This window comes from Opisthocomus hoazin, chromosome 5 (assembly GCF_030867145.1).
Source record: "Opisthocomus hoazin isolate bOpiHoa1 chromosome 5, bOpiHoa1.hap1, whole genome shotgun sequence".
NCBI classification, from domain to species: domain Eukaryota; kingdom Metazoa; phylum Chordata; class Aves; order Opisthocomiformes; family Opisthocomidae; genus Opisthocomus; species Opisthocomus hoazin.
In genome coordinates, this window is record NC_134418.1 from 62160287 (window position 1) to 62184719 (window position 24433).

The 24433-nt window shown below is 42.6% G+C and overlaps 1 protein-coding gene across 3 annotated transcripts in view; it reads right to left on the minus strand.

Annotated features, from left to right (window-relative positions):
• Window positions 1–24433, minus strand: part of GRID2 (glutamate ionotropic receptor delta type subunit 2) — a 769355-nt gene that overhangs the window by 148418 nt on the left and 596504 nt on the right. For all 3 annotated transcript variants that reach the window (XM_009936971.2, XM_075421502.1, XM_075421501.1), the window contains one exon: window positions 16002–16103. In XM_009936971.2, coding sequence (XP_009935273.2) covers window positions 16002–16103 — 102 coding nt within the window. The remainder of the gene's footprint in view (window positions 1–16001; window positions 16104–24433) is intronic.

The window sequence follows — 24433 nt, forward strand, 5'->3', positions numbered from 1 at the left end:
TTGACCGCACCACACAGCTTGGTGTTGTCAGCAAACTCGATGAGGGTGCACTCAATTCCACTGTCCATGTCACAGACAAAGATGCTAAACAGCACCAGTCCCAATAACAACCCCTGAGGAATGCCAGTCATCACTGGTCTCCATTTGGACATCAAGCCATAGACTACAGCTCTTCGAATGTGACCATCCAGCCAATTCCTTATCCACCGAGTGGTCTATCCATCAAATCCATGTCTCTGCAGTTTAGAGACAAGGATGTCATGTGGGACAGCATCAAATGCTTTGCACTAGTCCAGGCGCATGATATTTTCAACAAGACATGAGTATGTGCTTTTAGTTACAGTACTTTAAACAACATTTTTTTTGTGGATCAAATGGTGGCTTCTGGATTTATTATACTGTTTAGTTTAGTGCTATTTAGAACAAAGTAAAAAAGTGAGATGTTAGCCACCCTCCCCCCCATCTCTATCGCCCATTGCTTTGCAATGGACTAAGGTTTCTTGCAAAGCAATCTATGACAATGGTCTATTAAGATGCAGTCAAGCTTTATGTATTGATTTTAATTCACAATAACTTAATGCACCTAATAACTCTTTCTGAATCATCATATGATAGGAATATGGATTGAGACTGGAATCGATCGGAGTGTTTTAGAGTATGTTTAAACAGCACAATGCTAGCTTTAATGTAGCTAGCTCAGATACTGGAATTAGTAAAAGTGTAGTAAGGGTACATTAACCTGCTGGGAGCTTCATTATACTTCTTCCAGCAGCCATACAAGAGCTCCTATTCATAACAAATTCACATAATACTTCATGACATTGCACTGTCATGCAGTTCACCTCCTTTTCTATCTTGCTTAGCATGGGAGGATAATTACCATCAGGGCAAGAACCTCTTTCTGTTTAAAAGCCAAATTTGCTGTGTGCTTTGTGAACTATATGAATAGATCTGGAATGCAAATATGCCCACATAGCAGATGGGTAACGGTCAGTGAGAAGAACAGAGCTAAGGAGCCTTGAGAGACAGCCCCTGACATACAGATGAGTTTGGTTGGTCCTACCAGGTTTTGCATTGCTCCTACCTCGCTGTCAAACTGTGGCCCCAGCCAGGTCCCAAAACATTTGAATTCCTTGATATTCACCTCATCTTGCATATAGCACCTGCTACTTTAGAGAAATGGATCAGAAATATTAATTGAAAACAAAAGGGTCTGGGTTTCCCAGCAGGCTCTGAGATGAAATTTTGTAAAAGATATTATCACAGTAGGCATGAGCAGTGTGAGTAACTGTAAGGGTTATGAGCCACCTGTTTGAATACAAACCAGGTAGCTCAAAGGGACATAAAACAGCTATTAAACATAACCTGTGCTCAGTCAGTAGCAACTTCAGTTTGGCCCTTGTACATATATGGTGAGGAGAAAAGGAATGGAAAGACAGGCTCTGCTTCTACTGAGGGATATCAGCTTCTGCTGATTTAATAACAATTTAAATTATTGATATTTTGAGGAAATGTTATCACAATTCAGTACCACCTGAGAAAAAAAAAATCAAAGTATTTTCCAAAAGAAACCCAAATACATATCAAAATGGAGTGGGAGGATTAGGGGTAGGAGACTACATCAAACCTAAATCTCTGGCAAAGAGAGGAATACCTAATGAATGCACACTCTGCCCCAGTGGGTGCTTGTGTGCCAAATTATGGTGCTCAGTTCTCAACACTGATCAATCCCTTACTCTCCTATCCCCATTTTCTGCTTAGTAAAGTAACCCCCAAAAAGGCTGGCAACCCTTGGAAGAGAATCAGGGCAGATGGCTGAAGGCAGGAGGCACTTTAGGAATCTTATTTTCTTCCATCTTTGTTTATGGGGTCATTGTTCTTAGTCCCCAGGAAAGAAATACGCAAATTCCACTCCTCTCTGCTTCATTGCTTTAATACTGCCACTTTCTCTGCAATGATAAAACAAACTTTTTAGCAGGGCCTGTTGTGATAGGACAAGGGGTAATGGTTTTACACTCAAACAGGGGAGATTTAAACTGGATATAAGGAAGAAATTTGTTACAATGAGGGTGGTGAAACACTGCAACAGATTGCCCAGAGAGGTGGTAGAAGCCCCATCCCTGGAAACATTCAAGGTCAGGTTGGATGGGACTCTCAACAACCTGATCTAGTTGAAGATGTCCCTGCTCATTGCAGCGGGGGTTGGACTAGATGACCTTTAAAGGTCCCTTCCAACCCAAACTATTCTATGATTCTATTCTATGTTAAGATTCAATTTTTTATTAAGCACCCCCAAGTATATTGAATACATTGATGTGTATGTAATGACGGTATGCTGTCTGCATATATAGAGGGGAGAAGTAGTGTTGAAATATGGCCAATATAATGGCAGAGACAAGGTTACAGAGGTCTGGAAGTGATTAGCATCCCAGCTGACTAGCACAGTGTAGAAAGTTTGGGATTAATTCAGTGTATGGCACTAATATGTATTCTGGAAGTTTGTGCCTGTGCAGTAAGCTAGGATGTGTACAGTTGGAGATGGAAGGCACCAGAGCTTAAGGAGCAACTTTTATATGATAATAGCTCCTGAAATGCTGAATGGGAGTGCAAGCTAGAAAAATAGTGGGTGCTATTTGCTATGCAGGCTAAATAAGGAAAAAGGGTGAAGAGGGGGAAAGACACATATCAAGTCTTCTCTTGAATGTTCATAGTTATAACTGCTACATAATGCAACAATTACCAACTTTCAGCCTTAAAGTTTCTATCTGCTTGACAGCATAAGCTAAAAATTAGGGAACTTCAGGAAAAAGCTTTGTCACTGTGGAGCCAGTATTTCCCAGCACTATCTCCTCGATTTCTAACAACACCTGGCTCAGATGAAGTCTAGTTGTCTTTCCTTATTTTCAGAAATTAAAGTCTCTGTGTGAAGAGCGTGAGCTAGCATCATCAGGCTTAGAACTGCAATAAAAGTGCCTGCTTTTTTACACATACATTGTTTCCAACCAGTACCTTCTTAAGATGAAATCTTTACTTAGGAAACATACAAACCACATTATATGGATTCTGAGGATAACAACACTATTGCATTTCCTGCATACTCTATAATTAAAAATACCTAAATTACAAATAATTCTGACTGAAATTTCTGAGCAGAGTTAGGTCAACACAAACTGCTCCTACAAACCCCCCTCCTTAGTTTGTAATTCTCTATACAGGTAACTATGTTCTTTTATTCCACTAATACCAATCTATTTCCTTTTATTTGCCAGGAAATAGATATAGTTTCATGGAAATGCAAGCTAGAAAGAATCTCTAAAACCTTCTTTCCTTTCTCTGATTCAGAATAAAATTACCTAGACTAAGGAAGACAAACATGGACCTACTCTTCCTGGACAGACCGCTGACAAAGCAGTCCATACCTTTCTCACAGCTAAATGCCTAAGAATTCTTATCATTAGAAAGTGTAATAGGAGCTCTGAGACCTACACTTACCTTGTGATGGGAAGCATTTGCTGTACTATTAATGGTTTGCTTGACCTTAAAATCATTGAGAAAGCTTTTGACCAATCAGAAAGCAATTAAGTTCAATTTTTAATTTTAAACATATGATAGTAACTTTTCAGGACAGTAAAAATCAATTCATAGTCAGCATACATCCCAAGCCATTGAAAAAAATCCTCTTTGCCTTAGGAATGAGCAAACTATTATTAAAATCTGTGAAAGTGAAAAATCTTTTTTTTTAATGTCAAAATTTCAGTTTCAATAACTACTTATCCAGAATCATGCCCGGAAATCTGAATTCAAATTTCCAAATTGGAAAATCTGCCCCATGAAAAGATATTCCAATACCACTTTTCCACAGGTGAAAGCCAGTCTCGTCACGCTTATCTCACACTGAATGACAGCTCTCATGCCAACAACCAGGGTAATTATGAAGAAGAGTAAATAGTGAGCCTAATACCGTCACACATCATCGCTCCTGATGATTTCACCCATTTACCAATGCAATGAACACCTCTACCACTGATGCTATAACTTACTGCCGTTTCACTGAACAGTTTTCCTGATGTGTTTGTCTATAAAAGATTTACTCTTTCCAACTTTCTTTCAAAGATAGATAGGGGCAGCAAAAAGGAACAGAAATCAAGACACGGGGATTTGTTGCTGCCTAGGTGTCCTGGGTTTGGCCAGGACAGGGTTAATTTTCACCGGACTCCAGGAAGGGGCACAGCCGGGGGGTGGGGGCTGACCCCACCTGGCCAAACAGAGCCCGGTATTCCATACCATGTGCCGTCACGCTGGGTTCCGGTGGGGGGGTGCGGCGCGGCGGGAACTCTCACTCGAGGCTCGGGAGCGTGCGGTGCCGGTGCGGTCCGAGAGAGCGGGTCTGTTTTGGTCGTGTGTTCTCCTTATCTGTATCGTTGTTGTTTCTGTTTCCCTTAAACTGCCCTTATCCCGACCCACCAGTTTCTGCCTGTTTCTTTTCATTCTCCTCTGCACGCCGGCGGGGGGAGGGGCGGCCGCGTGGCGCTTTTGTTGCCGGCGGCAGCCGAAACCAAAACATTTAATTTGGCGCCCAAGCGTGGGGCGAGGATAACGGCAGGGCTGAGCAGTGTGTGTTAAAACTGCTTTCTTACATTTTGTTAAATTTTGTTATACGCATTGTTCTGTGTTAAACAGTCGCTGGTAAAAATGTTTCTGTCTTTGATCGCATGGTTGTGGTTTTTGAATCCGTATTTGCTGTACTTGTTCCCTGTGGTGATGTTCATTACCTCGGGCAAAAGGATCAGGATTATGATTTTACTGTACTGTACGATGACGACTTATGACATGATAGCATCACTGTGTATGAAATTAGGCTTGTATTTGCATGCGGCACTGCCGTCATTTCCGTACCTCGGGTCCTATGTCTTAGAATTTGTGAATAATCAAACCCAGTCTGTGGGGAAAACCGAAGGGGATGCCTTCCCCCACTCTTTCTCCCCCCCTCTCTCCTTCAGGCCAGTCCTAACGGCTTTTGATAATTTCGAGTACCCGTGGGATGCTCAGGGCAGCACTCTCCTTTTGTTATGCCTCCTGAATGGGTTTTGGGTTTTGTTTAGGGTTAAGCAAGTCGTTAAGAACGTCCTGCAGAGACCTGCCCCGGGGCCGGATAGCTGTGAGTGGCTGGGTGTGTGGGACAGCATGGGCAAGTACCTAGGGCAGTGGACACCCCCGATGTTTTTTAAACTCACCCCTGAACAAGTGCAGAATCCGGACAAACTAGTAAAATATCTGCAAAAAGTGTGCTGCCACCCTGGGAACTCCAGAGAGACACAAATCACCGCAACGTGCTGGGGTCTGGCCCATGCCTACCGAGCCCTGTTCAACCTGATTCAGTGCCCTAAAGTGGAAAGGGGGGGAAGCGAAGTGGCAGGCACTGAGACTGGCGCTGCCCCCTCAGCTGGCCCTGCAGCCCCTCCAGCCCAGCAGGCAGTCACAGTCTCCCTGACTGGCACTGCTGCTGCCACAGCTGCAGGGTCTGCCTCGGTTTCCCCAGCAGGCACAGCAGCAGCTCCAGCCCCAGCTCCAGCTGCAGGCAGCGCGGCTGAGCCCAATGACCAACCTGTGCTGGTAGCAGTCGCCCCCCTAAAACTAAAGAAAGACGCAAAGAGAGCAGATCGCTCCGGGAGGGATGACAGTGAGCCAGGGTCATTGCGGGAGACAGAGATCATGACCCGGTCCCTGTCCCTGGGCGAGCTGCGAGACATGCGGAAAGATTTCAGCCGCCACCCTGGCGAGCACATTGCCACCTGGCTGCTGCGGTGCTGGGATAACGGGGCCAGCAGCTTGGAATTAGAGGGCAAGGAAGCCAAGCAGCTGGGATCCCTGGCCAGGGATGGGGGCATTGACAAGGCCATTGGGAAAAAGGAACAAATCCTCAGCCTCTGGAGCAGACTTCTGTCAGGTGTGAGGGAGAGGTACCCCTTCAGTGACGATTTTGTATGCTATCCTGGCAAGTGGACCAATATGGAAAGGGGTATTCAGTACTTGAGGGAATTAGCTGTGCGGGAGCTGGTTTACTGTGACACAGACGATGAGCAGGTACCCACAGACCCAGATGAACTCCAGTGCTCACAATCCATGTGGAGGAATTTTGTGCGGAGCGCACCCTCCTCATATGCCAACTCACTGGCAGTTGTAAACTGGAAAGGTAAAGACGCACCAACAGTGGATGAGGTGGCTGTCAAACTCCAGCAATATGAGGAAAGTCTCTCTTCCTCCCTTGTCTCAGCTGTGGAGAAACTGGCCCAGCAGGTCCGGCAAATCAAAGAGAATATATCCTACTCCCCACCGGTACGGGCCAGCATCTCAGCTATTAGGGGCAAGCGTTTCCCTGCTCAGGAGAGGGAATACAGAGGCTACACACCATGGGGCACCCTGTGGTTCTACCTGCGTGACCACGGAGAGGACATGAGGAAGTGGGATGGAAAACCCACCTCAAGTCTAGAGGCACGAGTATGTGAGTTGCGAGGTAAAACAATCACCAAAGGGGATTCTGTTAGGAAAAGTGCCGCTCCAGTTTCCAGCAGCCAGCTCTCCAGACCAGGTAGACAGTTTGATCTTGATTCCGATCCTCTGGAGGGGACCTCCAAGTCATTCTTACAGCAGGTGAGTAGCAAATTCTCTGACGAGGATTAGAGGGGCCCTGCCTCCAGCCAGGTGGAGGAAAGGGACAACCGTGTTTATTGGACGGTGTGGATTCGGTGGCCTGGCACGTCAGATCCACAAGAGTATAAAGCTCTATTGGACACTGGTGCACAGTGTACTTTAATGCCATCAGAGTTCAAAGGGTCAGAGTCCATTTGCATTTCGGGAGTGACAGGGGGGTCCCAAGAGCTGAGTGCATTGGAGGCTGAAGTGAGCCTCACTGGGCAGGACTGGCAGAAGCACCCCATTGTAACTGGCCCCGAGGCTCCGTGCATCCTTGGGATAGACTATCTTAGGAGAGGGTATTTCAAGGACCCAAAGGTGTATCGGTGGGCTTTTGGCATAGCTGCTGTGGAGACGGAAGAAATTAAACAGCTGTCCATCTTGCCTGGTCTCTCGGAGGATCCTTCCGTTGTGCGGTTGCTGAGGGTTGAAGAACAACAGGTGCCAATCGCGACCACAACGGTGCACCGGCGACAGTATCGTACCAACCGAGACTCCCTTCTCCCCATTCATCAGCTGATCCTCCAGCTGGAGAGTCAAGGAGTGATCAGCAAAACTCACTCACCCTTTAATAGTCCCATATGGCCAGTGAGAAAATCTACTGGAAAGTGGAGACTGACAATAGACTACTGTGGCCTGAATGAAGTCACACCACCGCTGAGTGCTGCCGTGCCAGACATGCTAGAACTTCAATATCAGCTGGAGTCAAAGGCAGCCAAGTGGTATGCTACAATTGACATTGCTAATGCATTCATCTCCATCCCTTTGGCAGCAGAGTGCAGGCCACAGTTTGCTTTCACCTGGAGGGGCATCCAGTACACCTGGAATCGACTGCCCCAGGGGTGGAAACACAGTCCCACCATTTGCCATGGACTAATCCAGGCTGCACTGGAAACAGGTGAAGCTCCAGAACATCTGCAGTACATCGACGACATCATTATATGGGGCGACACAGCGGAGGAGGTTTTTGAGAAAGGGGAGAAAATAGTTCAGACCCTTCTGAAAGCCGGTTTCGCCATTAAGCGAAGTAAAGTCAAGGGACCTGCGCAAGAGATCCAGTTTTTGGGAATAAAATGGCAGGATGGGCGCTGTCAAATCCCAATGGATGTCATCAACAAAATAGCAGCTATGTCTCCACCAACCAGCAAAAAGGAAGCACAGGCCTTCCTGGGTGTTGTGGGTTTTTGGAGGATGCACATCCCAAATTACAGCCAGATTGTAAGTTCTCTGTACCACGTGACCCGGAAGAAGAATGATTTTGGATGGGGCCCTGAGCAACGACAGGCATTTGAACAAATTAAACGGAAGATAGTTCATGCCGTAGCCCTTGATCCAGTCCGGTCAGGGCAAGATGTTAAAAACGTGCTCTACACCACAGCCGGGGAGAATGGCCCAACCTGGAGTCTCTGGCAGAAAGCACCAGGGGAGACTCGAGGTCGACCCCTGGGGTTCTGGAGCTGGGGATACAAAGGATCTGAGGCCTGCTATACTCCCACTGAAAAAGAGATTCTGGCAGCATATGAAGGCGTTCGAGATGCTTCAGAAGTGGTCGGCACTGAAGCACAGCTCCTCCTAGCACCACGATTGCCGGTCCTGGGCTGGATGTTCAAAGAGAGGGTCCCCTCTACGCATCATGCCACCGATGCTACGTGGAGTAAGTGGGTCGCGCTGATCACCCAGCACGCCCGAATGGGAAACCCCAGTCGCCCAGGAATTCTGGAGGTAATCATGGACTGGCCAGAAGGCAAAGATTTTGGAGCATCGCCAGAGGAGGAGGTGACACGTGCTGAAGAGGCCCCACTGTATAACCAGCTGCCAGAAGATAAAAAACAGTATGCCCTGTTCACGGATGGGTCCTGTCGCATTGTGGGGAAGCAGCGGAGGTGGAAGGCTGCTGTATGGAGCCCTACACGACAAGTCGCGGAAACGGCCGAGGGAGAAGGTGAGTCCAGCCAGTTTGCAGAGGTGAAAGCCATCCAGCTGGCTTTAGACATTGCCAGTCGAGAGAAGTGGCCAGTGCTCTATCTTTACGCCGACTCTTGCATGGTGGCCAATGCCTTGTGGGGGTGGCTACAGCAATGGAAGAAGAACAACTGGCAGCGCAGAGGCAAACCTATCTGGGCTGCCCCATTGTGGCAAGATATTGCTGCCCAGCTAGAGCAGTTGGCTATAAAAGTCCATCACGTGGACGCCCACGTCCCTAAGAGTCGGGCCACTGAGGAACATCAAAACAACCACCAGGTAGATCAGGCTGCTAAGATTGAAGTGGCTCAGGTGGATCTGGACTGGCAACATAAGGGTGAACTCTTTATAGCTCGGTGGGCCCATGACACCTCGGGCCACCAAGGAAGAGACGCGACATACCGATGGGCTCGTGACCGAGGGGTGGACTTGACCATGGACACCATCGCACAGGTTATCCATGAATGTGAAACATGCGCTGCAATCAAGCAAGCCAAGCGGGTAAAGCCTCAGTGGTATGGAGGACGATGGCTAAAATATAAATATGGGGAGGCTTGGCAGATTGACTACATCACACTGCCACAAACCCGCCAAGGCAAGCGCTATGTACTCACAATGGTGGAGGCCACCACCGGATGGCTGGAAACCTACCCTGTGCCCCACGCCACCGCCTGGAATACCATCCTGGGCCTGGAAAAACAAGTCCTGTGGCGACATGGCACTCCCAAAAGAATCGAGTCGGACAACGGGACTCAGTTTCGCAACAGCCTCATAGACACCTGGGCCAAAGAACACGGTATTGAGTGGGTGTATCACATCCCCTACCATGCACCAGCCTCTGGAAAGATCGAACGTTACAATGGGCTGCTAAAAACCACTTTGAGGGCAATGGGGGGTGGGACTTTCAAAAATTGGGATACCCATTTAGCAAAGGCCACCTGGTTGGTTAACACCAGAGGGTCCACCAACCGGGCTGGTCCTGCCCAGTCAAAACCTCAGCGCCCTGTAGAAGGGGATAAAGTCCCTGTAGTGCACATGCGGAACATGTTAGGGAAGACGGTTGGGTTAGTCCTGCCTCGGGCAAAGGCAAGCCCGTCCGCAGGATTGCTTTTGCTCAAGAATCTGGGTGTACCTGGTGGGTAATGCGGAAGGATGGGGAAGTCCGATGTGTACCTCATAGGGATTTAATTTTGGGCAAGAATAGTCCATAAATAAATTGTATAAAGTTAATTGTTAAATAACCCTATCACTGTCTGTTATCACTGTTATGATTGTTATATTTTGTACCAGTAGTAGCATAGTAAGAATCGTCCAGATTAAAGAAGGATGGACTTTTTCAATGAAAACCTAGCAGAGCACAGCGATGATGGAACTGGACCTGGTTTTCAACAACTGGCAGCCAGCAACTTCATCAAGATCAACATCTCCTGCAGACTGTGGGCACGGGCCGCACCAGATACATCAGCCGTGAGCTCCGGATGCAGCAAGTGACCGCCCATCACCACACATCACCTCTCCTGCCACGGAAGACCATTACGACAGATGGAGCCTGAAGTCATGGATTAAATGAACTCAACGGACACTTTAGAGTGATGATCCATAGACTAAGGGAATGATATCTGGAGACAGGAGAAGTGGTGGTGATCAACTGGACAATGGGGGACCTGGGCATGACGTAGATGGTATGGAATAAGGGGTGGATAATGTCCTGGGTTTGGCCAGGACAGGGTTAATTTTCACCGGACTCCAGGAAGGGGCACAGCCGGGGGGTGGGGGCTGACCCCACCTGGCCAAACAGAGCCCGGTATTCCATACCATGTGCCGTCACGCTGGGTTCCGGTGGGGGGGGGCGGCACGGCGGGAACTCTCACTCGCGGCTCGGGAGCGTGCGGCGCCGGTGCGGTCCGAGAGAGCGGGTCTGTTTTGGTCGTGTTTTCTCCTTATCTGTATCGTTGTTGTTCCTGTTTCCCTCTGTTTGCTGTTCTGTTAAACTGCCCTTATCCCGACCCACCAGTTTCTGCCTCTTTCTTTTCATTCTCCTCCGCACCGCGGCGGGGGGAGGGGCGGCCGCGTGGCGCTTTTGTTGCCGGCGGCAGCCGAAACCAAAACACTAGGATATTATGCATTCTTTACAACCAGCAATGGAATGTTCTAAACCTTGAAGTATTTTTGAAATATTTTAACTACAGCACACATGGTATATGCTAAATACATTATCGAGTTATAGTATATAGAGATTTTATGAGAACTCCAGATAGAATAAAATGTATCACTCTCAACTTTTCTGCCATTCAAACTCAGGTGCATAAACGGCCATCTAGCACTATTTATCCCTTAGAGGTAAAAGAGTAAAACATGTTTGCTCAAAACACAAATACTACAACTGATGAAGACAGTCAAGCAATGTTTCTTAACCTTACCACCACCTGAGGCAATTCTGCTGCCATTAGACACTCACTGTGGTGCACTATAGTCCAATATGCCGACAACATTGAGACACAGAGCAACACACAATTTAGTATAATACATGCCTTATCTAAAATTATTTTTTAAAAAGATTGTAGGCACTGGGGCATAGACAGTGCAGCCTGAATGAAGCAGGATTCACAGAAGTGCACACCACGCAGTTGTGAAGGTGGGAAAACGGATCAGTACTACACGAGAAAAGTGAGCACCAAAGAAACGGGAGAAAATGGAAGAGACATTATCTGTGAGACTATTCTGGTTATACACTATTATGAAATATTTATTCAGTATTTGCTGAGGTATCCCACACATAATCTTTGCTGCAGTTGATCTTTATTTTACAGTCAATCACTGATGTTTTTGTCCTGCCATTTTTTTATCCTTTATCACTTCTGACTGTTTATTCCTCTGTGTGTGCTTAAACACTGTCTTCTTTCATTTCTTTTACACCTTTCCTTTTTTCTATCACTCGGAAAGCTACTCCAGCTTCTTGGAAGGGACTTGTGTTGCATTGTTTAAACCAGTATTGGAAGTCAAATCCCAAAGACGTTCTCCGCTTTTAAACTAGCACTTAGCTTCATACCTTACTTTTCATCTTTTCTCTGAGTGGTAAGTTCTAGAGAAAAAGGGACTGAAGATGCAGACCTCCTGCCAGCTTATGTCCCTAAAGATATTGTCTGCTTTCGGGTTTGTTTCTTTCTCAATCTGGGCAACAAATGCTTATGCGTTTAATACCAATCATCGAGAATTAAACTAGTCCACATATGATAATATTTTCCCTGGTGTAAATTATGCTTTTTTTTTTCTGCTATGCTCGTCTACCCTTCTGCCAGCCCTCTCACTACACCGTGTACTACATGACCATCTCAAGCGAAGGGTCACCAAACTGTTGCTGGTCCCCCCAGCTCTGTGCAAGTAACCTAGGCAATAACTCTCAAGAAATAGTACATAGGGATGTATGGCAAAGCATAATTCAGTGTCTCTTGCTATTATTTATTTTTCCTTCATCCATCCTGCATTTCAGAACCATCCTGATATGAAAATACATGTCTCTTGTTTGGGAGCTATATCGAATTTTCATATAAAGTCACAAATACATTTTTCACCATTAGGAAGTTATACCGTATGCAGTTTCAGAAAAGGCTCTGAACTTTCCAATCAAGGTGTTAATTCTTTAAAACAGGGAATTTCAAACTTTCTCCTTTTTCTGACAAGAGGGGCCTTTTTAGAAACACGATTTTGCGAATACCTGCTGGCCTATTCACTGTCAAAGAGGCCAAATCTCATTCCATTTCTGATGGCTTAACATTCATATGAATAATTCATTAATTGCTACTGCTACTAAAATAATATTATGAGAGTATCTGCTGTATTCTAGCTCCCTTCCAATAAAACTGAGCAGCTGAAAAAGAGGAGGATAAACTGAAATAGCCAAAATTGATATCTAGCTAAATTTGCTCTTCGACAATTGTTCATTCAAGAGACTCTGAATGTGTTTGGAGTTATTATGCTGACCTTTGATTGAGCTGCACTTCAGAAACTCATAATATGTTTCAGAAATTCACCAGCAAGTCATTTGAACTTAAAAGTAACTTGACAAACACAAAGTTCAGACTTCAGCTGCATGTGGGGAAGGAGTCTAAGACAGAAACATGATATTTAAGCAAGACAAAATAAACCTTTTCTAGAAGTTTAGAAAGTGTGGTACTAATCCAAGTCAGATTAAAAAATTGAATCACATGTACACAGGCATGACTATAGCTTCACTCAGAATAAAACACAAAGAAATTCTTCTTATTCCTATTTATGCAAAAGAGAGAGTTCCAATTAAGTTCAGAGGAGCCAGGATTCACTGCCACATGAAACCAGAGATTTCCAATTTGGGGATATACTGTATTCTGTCATTTTCATAAAGAGATTTTGTTTTGGGTCTGCAGATACGTAGCCCATAATTATTAAATTTATCTAGGAAAAGGAATTAGTAGACGGATACAGATGATGGGAATTGTTCAGCACTCGCTTTTTGAAGGAAAGCTTTGGGGAAATTAGTTGCAATCATTTATCATTTTCAGACTGCAGAATGTTTCATTTCATAACAAGTATAATGCAGTGTAACCCAGGTGTTGCAATTTTCGATCCTCTCAAATACTACTGCAATTTTTTGAACCAGTCCTGAAGGCATAACAAAGCGAAATTGGAAGAGAAGGGTTGCTATCTAGAAAGACATGAGAGATTCAAAGCGTTAAGAGAACAAATTAAGAAATTAATGTTAACTTCTGAAATCTCCATGAAAAAGAAATGTATTGTTATTCAAATGTATTATTATTTAATTTTAACATAAGCCTTCTCATTTCCCTGGATTAAGACCATGCTGTTAGAAACTGGCAGAATTAATAACAATAATCATCCATAGTCAATAACAGATTCTTTATTAGCTATGTGAATAAAGATGGGAACTAAGCTGTAATTAGCAACAAGTAAAGGCTCTATAACTTTATCCTACAGCAACATATATTTTTGAGGCAATGATATGCTAATGACAGCTGTATTTTAAGTCTCAGATTAATCGAAGACTTAGAAGTCAGCATATCCTCATGAATAACCCTTACTTATGCATAGTAAGAGCAGTAAGAGAAACTGCTGGAGGGTAAGCACCCTAAATAATTCTCTGTCCCCCACAGGGGTGGCAGCAACATCTGTGGATATCCAAAAATTGGAAGAGGTTAGAAATAATGAACACTTTGCAATTCTGGCATCTGCACTGTCCAACTTCTCTTCAGGCTTTGGGTTAGTAGCTTGATTTTCTGTCAGTGTCTGCCTGCTTGCCTCTCTCTCTCAGCCATTAGAGTTTGTGGATGAGGGAGAAATGGTATTTTATCTTCCTGATTTCTAGCATCTGGTGGAAAGTACCATCAGTCAAGGGAACTGCTAGTGAAAAGCCTTGTTTCTGGCTCATGAGTTAAAATAAGAATTTGCTTTCTCACTGTATCCATGCAGTTTACAAAATCCTTGCCTCTCGTCTTTGCTGAGTAAAATCAAATGAACCTTGATTTGTAGTGCGGTTCACAGTCAGTTTTGACTAAATTGCACTGACCAGCCATGCAAAGCTCTACAATTTTAAGAGAATAAAGGAAGTTTTATGCTATGAAGCCAATATAAATCAATTGTTTTTTCCCCATATATTGCCTTCACAATCTACATAAAATGAAAGGCAATTAGCAAAATGGTAACTTCGCAGATTCTAACAAAGCACAACTCAGACTAATTGTGTTTTTCACTGGTTGTGCAAGGAAGTTGTCACCATTTGTGCTTTAAAACAAAACCAAATGGCTTTTGTGTGCTCACATGAGGCAGTGCGTGAGGACTGCAGTGAGGAGATCGAACTGCCGTGTGCTGTGTGCTGAACTTTAAATGTCTGCCTTCTGTTTTTATTATTAATATAGAATCCTATCAGCATAACTAATGACTTTTTCTTATTTTTGCATGATGCTAAATATTCATGCTATAATGACTTGAAAGAAGAATGCTTTCTGTCAAGCTAACTAAAATAACTGGGGATGAAATCAGAGGAATAGGGTAGGGAGAGAGGGAAGAAGAAGAAATGAGAAAAAAATTTCCAAGACTTTAATTTGAATTTATTTTGCTAGACAACATCCACAGATCATTTTTGTCAACAGAAAATTATACTGAATCAATTAACATGAGTATCAGGCAAAATACAAAGACCAGCCATGGCCACCATGATGTTATTCTGATGAGCGTGCAATTTAAGTATAAAAAACCCCACCCTACTGCTTTGTCTTTTTCTGTGTATTCATCCTTCTTATTTGGTTGGGGTTTTTTTGTTTTGTAGATATTATCGCAGGAAGCTCCTTAGTGTACTAAGAGCTGGAAGAGACTGGATACCCTGCCAGATAATAGTTTTTAAACACCCATAAAAGAATTGGAGGGGTACAAAACTGCTCCATTAGGCACTGACATGCTCTGGTGGTTTCACTTTCCACGACTGACTAAGCCTTTTCCTTCGTGGTGCAATGTCAGCAATGCAAACCATGGGAACCACTCTGGCCTTGTCTTTTACAAGCAAGCAGTCAGGCCTTCAAACACCAGATTGGTAATGAAAAACACGAGTAGATAGTAGAGAGGGAAGTAGCAGCTTCTGGGTTAACTTTGTGTTTGGACATTGGTCCAAAGAGGCCTATCCATACCATATTCGTTTCCTTTTCTTTATTTCTTTCTTTTTTTCCCACTCTAATAACTTCCACTCAAGCAACCAAAGTTTTTGTCAGGGAATACACTGGCCTTATATCACAAAATACATTACCTATTCTGGTAGACATTTTCCGTTCACCTTTAAACCAGCTGCTTTGCTGCAGCTGCTTAACGCAAGGTGTCCACACAGGGAAAGAAACTGGCTGAAGGAGGGGACTGTAGATATGTTACTGAACTAACATAACTCACCCTAAGCTGATCATGAATATTTTGTGAGCATGGCAATTTGTATCAGGCTACACTCAATTTGGCAAGGTAACTGGAAGGCAGCTACATCTTACGAATCATTTAGAGTTTCAGCTAGGTAACTTTAGCTGACAGAGCACTTGACATTGACCTTTATCAGTTCATATGGTTGTGTTATCTACTTAAGTATGTGCCTGTGGAAGAAATGGGTTTTAAAGAGCTTGGTTCACACTCTGAAATGAACTGTACCTATAAATAATTTTATTTTGTGGAAATTTCTCCACTGCTCTTGTATTCACAAGCTGAAATCAGACACTTGAACACCAACTAAATTCTTGGTAAAATGGTGTACTTAATAAAAAGATGAGGCAAAAGGAAGAAAATACATTCCTTCTAGTGTAAAAGGATGAGAATCTGCTTACCAGCACAGTCACCACACGCAGAACCACTCCTCTCATGTTATTCTCCAACTTTCTGTCTGTTAGTGACCCATTCAGACCAGTGATGGGATTCCAGCAGCCGAGCTGAAACAGAAAACAAAAAATTTCCTTATTTCCCATAAAACTTTGCCAGTCATTCCTTCTAGGTGGCTTTAAGCAGGAACGTACAAAATAAACAGAACACCTTCCGGAATTAATGGGATGGAAAGTCAGGGAAGGGCTTGTGCAAATGAAGCAATTAGGGATGTCAGTTTGGGCTTTTAAATACCAGTGTGCAGTGGATGACTGTGTCCAGGGTTTGGGGGTATACGTATTGATTTAGAAGAGTTCAGGGAGGACTTATATATTAGTGAAAAACATTTTAAAAGTAGTATAGCTGTAACAATACTTCTATCTCATTTCCAGCAATACACTAAGTGGAGAAATAATAGGTACCATAATTTTAGCACGCTGTCTGCTCCAGCCCATCTTTCCTAGCAGAACTCAGATGAAAGGAATTACAGTAGTTTTAATTAAAGCTTATACTACGCATTGATAATGAAACCACAGTGATTTTTAGCAAGGTTAAAAATCACATTTAAACATGATTGAGGAGAAGCGCATTGGATAGGCACAGCACAGTACTGAGAAAGGATGGCAACAGATAATATAGAAAGAGGGATTCAGCTATGAGATGTTTTGCATTGCTGTTATCATATTTCTTGGGTTTCTATGGAAAAAAGCTTTTTCTCAGGGACCTCTCCAGGACTAACTGCCTTTCAATCTGAATTTAGTAGATGCTGACCTGTAATTTAGCTTCTCTGAAAATAGAACTTGCCTACATTCTTACATGGTGGTAGATGCTCATCCTGGGTACCAAGAAACAGACCAACCAACAACTCATCCCTTAGCACCACATACAAACATTACTGGTTTCATTTTTGGAATTCATTACCACGTTCATTTGGCCTGTATAATTACCGATGTTAAATCCAAAGCCCAACAGAAGGACAGCAACTGACTTCAGAGGACTTTGGAGCAGAGTCTCAATTATGGTATGTAAACTAATTGCCTATGTAAACCTGTTATACAGTCAAATACACAGAGAAATAGGTAGGCACCTGCATGTACCAGTTCTTGCTCTGAATTGCCTTCTCCATGGACTGTGCAGAAAGCTATGGAGGGATGCTCATCTTCTGACTCAAGTGGCTAACTTAAGTTTCTAAACTCAGGTGGTTTGCATGTCCTTGTTTAAAGGCACAAAAGGTCTCCCTTTGACAAAATAAAGCTTAACATCAATATGTTACTGCTGGGCCCAGGGACCTCTGCTAAGACTAGTCTCTCAGAAAATTCAACCCTACCTGTGAGAAATATCAATTGTAAAACATCGAAAACCTTACTGTACTTTAATGCACAGTCACAGAAATGGCAAGGTGCCTGAACCAGCTGAAGTGATCTGCGAAAGAAGGGGAATACTTTTGCTGGCCTTTATTGAACACCACTTTACAGAAAACATTATTTTCAGTTCTTCATAGAAAAAGCCTTTGTATATGTGTTTCATATATCTTTCAAAGTGGGACACAAAACAAGGAACAAACTCCAAGTACACACCATTTAACAATTTAAGTGCACCATTTGAAAGTTTGTTTTCTTCATTACACCCACTAGGCTATTTTAGAGCAACTTCTAAATTATTTAATTTCAATATATTTATATCAATTTGGAGATGCCTCCTTAAGAAATGAGTGCCTCAAAAAGCAAAAAACCCAAAGCTTTCTGTGATGATATAGAGCTATGTTTCCCAACAGAAGATGGCCTTAAAATAATGCAGTCATTTCTCTCTGCCATTTTCAGGAGTGCTCCAAGCTGTCTTAGTTCTTCCCATTTTGAACTTAAGGTTATACTATTGTCAGGGAATGAGCAAGGGTAATGCTGAACATACTTTTAATCTCAAGTAATAACTGAATCAGGGATCTATTGAACTCCTAACTCCAGCAGAAATTGTTGGAAGTAACAACAGGATAGGAGGAGCAACTAAAGTATGAGGCATCAAATTAATCTCTTGCAATTACTAATCTTTCCAATAGCTATTTCTAAATAAAAGCACAAAAGACCAACGACAGATCATAGTAGCCATCTTTGCTTCTTCTATACTTCCACAGCGTGCCTAGCCGTTCACAGCAGGACAGATGCGCTGCTGACACATTCCAGGTCCTCATCACTCCTCTGGCAAAGCCCTCCAACACTTGGAGCTGAATAACCTAGTTGCTGAAGCATGTTACCTGTAATAATGTAGTAAAATGTAATGAATGTATGTGAAATGTGTGTACACTGTATGTGATAAACCACTGCCAACCTGTAAAGCAAAGCATTTGATAGTCTGTATTTTCTGTATTAAAAATATTGAAAATGACACTAAGTTCAGAATGAAAGCACATTAAATTAATTTCATGATTGTCATTCTTAGTCACATAAAGAAATTAATTAGAACTAAGATCCATTTAGCATATCCAAATGTGTTGGAAGTATAATTACCACAGAAACTACTGCTTTTGCCAGATTTAAAACCCAAGGAAGTTACTGAAGAGCCTTTGTATCCTTTGAGGTTGAAGTCCATTTTTAATTATGTACGTTAATGTGGACATATTTATATAATTGACTTTTTAGCCCAACTCATTCTATCCTTTTAAGGAAAAAAAACTCCAACATAACAGATTCCTGGAAATTTAGCATAGAACTAATTTTCCTTTAAAAAGGCACATTTTATTTTCAATTATTGTTCATTTAATTTTCAGTTCAATTGTTTCTTTACACAACACAGTCATGGCAAAGACAAATGTGCAGTACCTTGCCCATAAAGTTGAAATTGATTTTGAGTGGGAGCTGCTTACTGTTATTAGCGAAAACAAATCAACTGATATCGATGACAATTTGAGCTTGCCATTGCAGCAAGGAGCAAATGTAACTATTGCTGAAACAGTGAGATGGGGGTGGTATGAAGCTACCTCTTCAGTTCTACCTCTCTCTTAACTGCTTTTGCAAAATATTTGTCACTTCTGCATTTACTTCCTTTGTCTTTTGTTCAGTCTCTGATAGTTGAAATGAAAGAAGAGATCAGGCAATAACAGAATCTCACACTAATTCTGGTTGATTTGGGTAGAACAATATGCGTGATGTTGTCTTCATACTATATGAATTTTGTCATTTATAGTGCTTTGTACTTTAGGTACAGTTACTTTTATTTAGTTTAATGACAACATTCACTCTGCTACATTAGGCTATAAAATGATGAAGATGGAGAAGTTGTCAGTGTTCTGCTTCCTTTAATATCCAACTTACAAGCTCCTTCTGATCATCCCACCTCCCAGCTTGTTATCCCCTCTATCATAGTTATTAGAATAGGTTTCTCTCTCCTGTTTTCCTGACAGAGCCCAAAATTTACCTCCCTTTGCAGAGGTGCCTCTTCATTAGAAATTTTTGCTATATGAACAATGCATTATGGCAGGTCTTTAATTTGTATATTGATATTAAAACAGGCAAATCTATTTTATGTATACATGCCATTTCCAGATGCTGATTTAAGAGGAACTTGGAACAGCAAAATCTATAATACCCTGACGATAGAGCTTACAGACGGATTTTTTCCCCTACTTCCTATGAAATTAGCGAACTCTACTGAATACCTGAGAGAGTTCACTTTTCTTCTGGCAGAGTAAAATGTTGCTTAAAACTGTGTCAATTAATCCAGAAAAATACGTTGGCCTGGTGTGATTGCAGCTGAGGACAATCACCAAAAATAAGTAAAATCAGAATACTGATACAAAAGCATTACTTAAGTGCTTGTCACTCCAGGAGAGTGTAGAGTATCCTGTTACTTCAATTAATACAGAAAATACATAGGAACCGGTTCATCCAGCACTGCAGTGCAACCACCTCTGAACTCTGACTGCATCACAGCAACATCACAAAACAGTCCAGAAGAGAAAACATTCTAGAGAATCTGCAAGGGAAAGCTGAAAGATAAAACACCATTACTTCTGCAACCGGAACTTATCAGTCTACCCGGGTTACTATCACACCTCTTTCCTTTATTTTCCTGGCATTTAGGGGGAAAACAAAAGGGAAGAAAAAAAAAGAAAGAAAATATCTTGGTTTTACTACACACAGCATTTCCCGTGGAAATGCCCACCACAGAGCAGCTAAGGAACTGCTCCACTAGCAGCTCATAAGCGAGTCAGTCACCCACAGAAATACCAGCCTCTTTGCCCGCAGTACCCGTATGTTCTTCAGAAACTCTCTTCTCAATTTCTGCCCAGGTCCAACCTGCTTTAGGACCAGACTTTTTTCAAGATATGACTTCAACAACAGAAATGTATTTTAATAATGACCTTTTCCATTCTGAAGCATTATAAATTCACATGACTGGAAAAGATATCATGAAGCTGTCATGAAACAGCACACAGGTAGGAGGTGTGCTGTAAAGATTCCAAATGAGATACACAACAAAAAATAATGACAAAAAATTTTTGTGGGTTTTTTTTGTGATGTGTTGATTCAGCATTTACAAAATCTGCTAGGACAGCAGTTTAGGCAAAATTCAAGTAGGACGACATAGAAATAGTTTTGCAGAGTTCCAGTTGCCTCTTGTCAGATGTTCTTTAATGTGCCCAACAGTGATTGGGAAATCAGAGACTAAAGCATATAGGTGAAAGACTATGTCTCACAGAAGAAACACCAGAAAAGATACATTTTGGTTGTTATTCTGATACTGTCGGTTATGAAAAATTTACTCAGATGCTCTGTCACCTGGTTAGAGAGTCCTTTCCATGCAGCTTCCTAGCCAACACCCAACAGCTGGTCCACCAAATATACAAAATGTCTGATGGCCAGGGGTTAACTGAGGGCCTTTGTACTCCTCAGCTTGATTAAAGAAACAATTTCCTAATATGTCTGGTTAACAGGAAAGCTTTCTGTGTTTAACTTGTCCCTTCACTGGAGCCTAGGTAATAGTCAGCAAATAATAAGTTGTTAAAATCAATAGAAAATACTGTGTTCAACAAATTGGATAATGTATAGCAGCACTTGTTTCTCCCACATTCTGTGTGGTGAAACCTGTATAGTTCGGGGCATTCCGTTAATTATTTTGTACAATAAGTTTTATTGCTTGAATTTTTCTCTGGACTAGAAGGAATGACCTGCCCCTGGACTCACTCTGTTATTTTCAAGTTATGTTAGGAGAATGTGAATACCCAAGTTTAGTTTTATATCCAGCGGCTTAAGGATTGTAATTGCAGCAGTCAAGGTGGTCTATTTGTTTTATTAACCTATCATAGACACAAGTGCAAGTGACCTAAGTAAGAATTTCTTTCCTCAAAGCCAAAGCACATGGAAGAATAATGCTGCACACAGTTAATAAAATGTTCTGCTTTGGGGATTGCCCAAATTTCCTTTTCTTACTGAATTGAAATAAAGAAGTTAATAGAAAGTTATCTGCTGCTAACCTGCTGTTTGTTTGCCTACCAGCTCTTGACTCAGTATTTTCTCAAGGACTCATGCACCCAGATTAGTGCCAGAAATCATAACTGGATGTTTTAGACCACTGACGAATGTTGAATATACAGGGGCAAAAAAGCACAGACTGCATAGCTGTTTTCACACTGCATGCTGCACTCATGAAGCTCATGCTTAGAGCCTAGGCCAGCCTTCCAGCGGAACCCTAATGGTATGATTTTTGGAAAGTATAGTAAATCACCATGTCTCAAAGATAATGAACCATCTCCTCAAGCCAGTGGTGTCATTCTAATGGTCTCTCACTTTTTCCCCCCCTTCATCTCTAGCTTACTTTCTCTATTACTACTTTCCCTTTCATCTAAAATTTGGTGGATTTAATCCGTCGCTTCCCACTTCTGAGTGTCTTCTCTTTTATCTTTGGAAAACACCCTTTTTTCCTTCTCTAGTGCCCTTTGTGAATTCAGTACTCCCAATGGTTCCTTCACCTGTGCTTTTCTTGCTCTTTCCTATATTGCAATGCCTCTTGCCATTTCTCTGTGTACTTTCAATATACTTTCTTTCCTCTTTGCTTTTCTTTCCCTTAATCTTCCTTACTGTTCCCTGTGCCTTTTTCCTGTCTGCTCTTTTTGTTTAGGGCTTGGGTAGGTAAAGGGACCTCGCTTTTCACTTCATCCAGCTTTGACTCATCTTTCAAATCACTTTGGGTCCTTTCTCCTTTCTCTTCAGCCCTTGGATCTCCTTTTCTCTCAGGCAGTCCTGTCTCTCAGGAAACTTCCTCTGAAGTCCTCCCTCTCCTCTCTTGTTATGAGGGAGATGGGACTTAACAAAACACATTACTGTATGGCCCTGCTTCTCTTGCTTTCACCTTTCATATTTTTTTCACTCCTGTCCCTTGAAATCCTTACACAACTCCGAGGGAAACATCCGGACAAAGATATTAATGAGCCAGATGACCTCTTTCCCATTGCCTCTATATTTTAATTACAATCAAGTATTCAGAAAAGCCTGTTCTTGGACCTGATACAGACATGGCCCCTTTGCCATTTGGTGTCTTCACTGTAGATCGCTGTGAAGGAAAAGGTCCCCTGGAAATCCTCAGCGATTGCTGTGGCAGCAAGCATTCCCAGGGAAAGTATTCGTTCCTCTTCATTAGTCCTGTACCACAGCCCATAGTACAGAGAAAATATAGGCTGCTGGTATATTCTGGCACTGTTCGAAAGCCAAAATGACCTTTGTGAGGAGCCAGGTTTTGTTCTCCTTTTTCTGAAAATCGAGACAAGAGTGTAACAGCTGACAAGAGCGCACTGCTGGTGGTTGGGGTTTTCGGTCAACAGCTATAGAGAAGTAAGTAACCACCAGAGATGAGTAACACACTTGCTTTTCAGGCTTTATGACTCGACCTGGCTTGGTCATATATTACACAGAATACATCATGAAGAAGAGGAAGCTGGGAAGGGGAAGGAAAAAACAAGCTTCACTGAAGACAGATATTAGTCATTGAGTCTAACACCTACTTTTATATTATTTTTTAACAGTGTATTTTATTGTCCAGAGTCCATGTTACCACCTTGTTATTGTTTATCAGGTGACAAATAAATTAATTTAACATGACATAAATAGACTCATTCTCTTCCAGAAAAAAGAGAAAGTAACAATCATTCCACAAAACACATACACACTCTCACACACACCTTCTTTTCTCTTCAGGAGGCAAACCTTCCTTTAGACTATCAAAGTTCTCCACACTGCCAAAGTAAAACTCATGAATATCACTTTCATTTTATACTGGAAGCTTGCTCACCGATGTCTGAAATATTCCAGGGAAATTGATAATACCAAGTAAGTTCAGGTTTTTGTGAAGTTTAAATACAGTCACTTTGATTTTTAATTGCAAAGCTTAATCTCCTTTCTCATTAAGCATTTTAAGTGTTTAAGAGGATGTCTTTTATCTAAACTGCATAAAGACTGAAAAAGTACTTAAAAAATCAGGATTTATAACTGAACTTTGTCCATTTTGTGCTGGGACACCACTGCGTCTTTAGGAAATCAAAGAGAAAAATATTGAAAGTTGCTACTCCAGCTGGTATTAGATCACAATATATAAGATTTTGATATCATAGTAAAACCTTTGGTCAAACCTGATCAGTGGCAAACAATGAAAAATATTGTTTTCCACTGGGTTGCGTGAAGCTCCCTCTCTACAGGTAGCAACAAAACACTTGCGGTACATTTCAGCTTCTCATCAGTTCCCTGGGAGCGTAGCAACATTCTTCAGTAGACTCCCAGCTTTTTCTCCAGCTTAGTAAAGTGCTTTTGGGAGAGCAGATTTTTCAGAAAGGGTCTGACAAAGTGGAATATCAACAGATACTGTTCGTGCTGTTGCAGGGCTCAAAAATTCTGGGTGCAGCGCTCCAGAAATAAACCAGCAACGTTTCTGCTGGAGAGAAGTGGGTTTATGGAGCAGGATTCTGAACAAAACCAGTCCAACAAACCACGTAAGTGAATCCTTCAGAGCAGAGTAAATTGACTGATGCTGAGTGCCCTGCTTCTGCAGCAGACCGCTGCCAGTGCTGAGTTACTTAGGTACCTCCACACTGCATTGCAGTCAGCTCTCTGAGCAGGCACGCTGACAAGAACCTTGGCTTTCTTCCTGCAATGAAAATCTCCTCTTGAACATAACCACAGAATTAGCAGACCTGGAGTCGATTCTGGAAGTAAATCCACACAGAGGATTGTGTATTAGAGTCATCATTTTCCAAGCTGGGAAGAAAAAGGAAGGCTGTTGTCTAGCTCCAGCCCAGGAGCTGCAATAGTAGAGCAGTAGTACAAACCTGCGCTTGTAGTAATGAAATCTGTGCTTATTTTAAAGGCAGCTGACAAGGATCTCTGTGTTTAGGTACACATGGGGGGGGCCCAATAAGGCT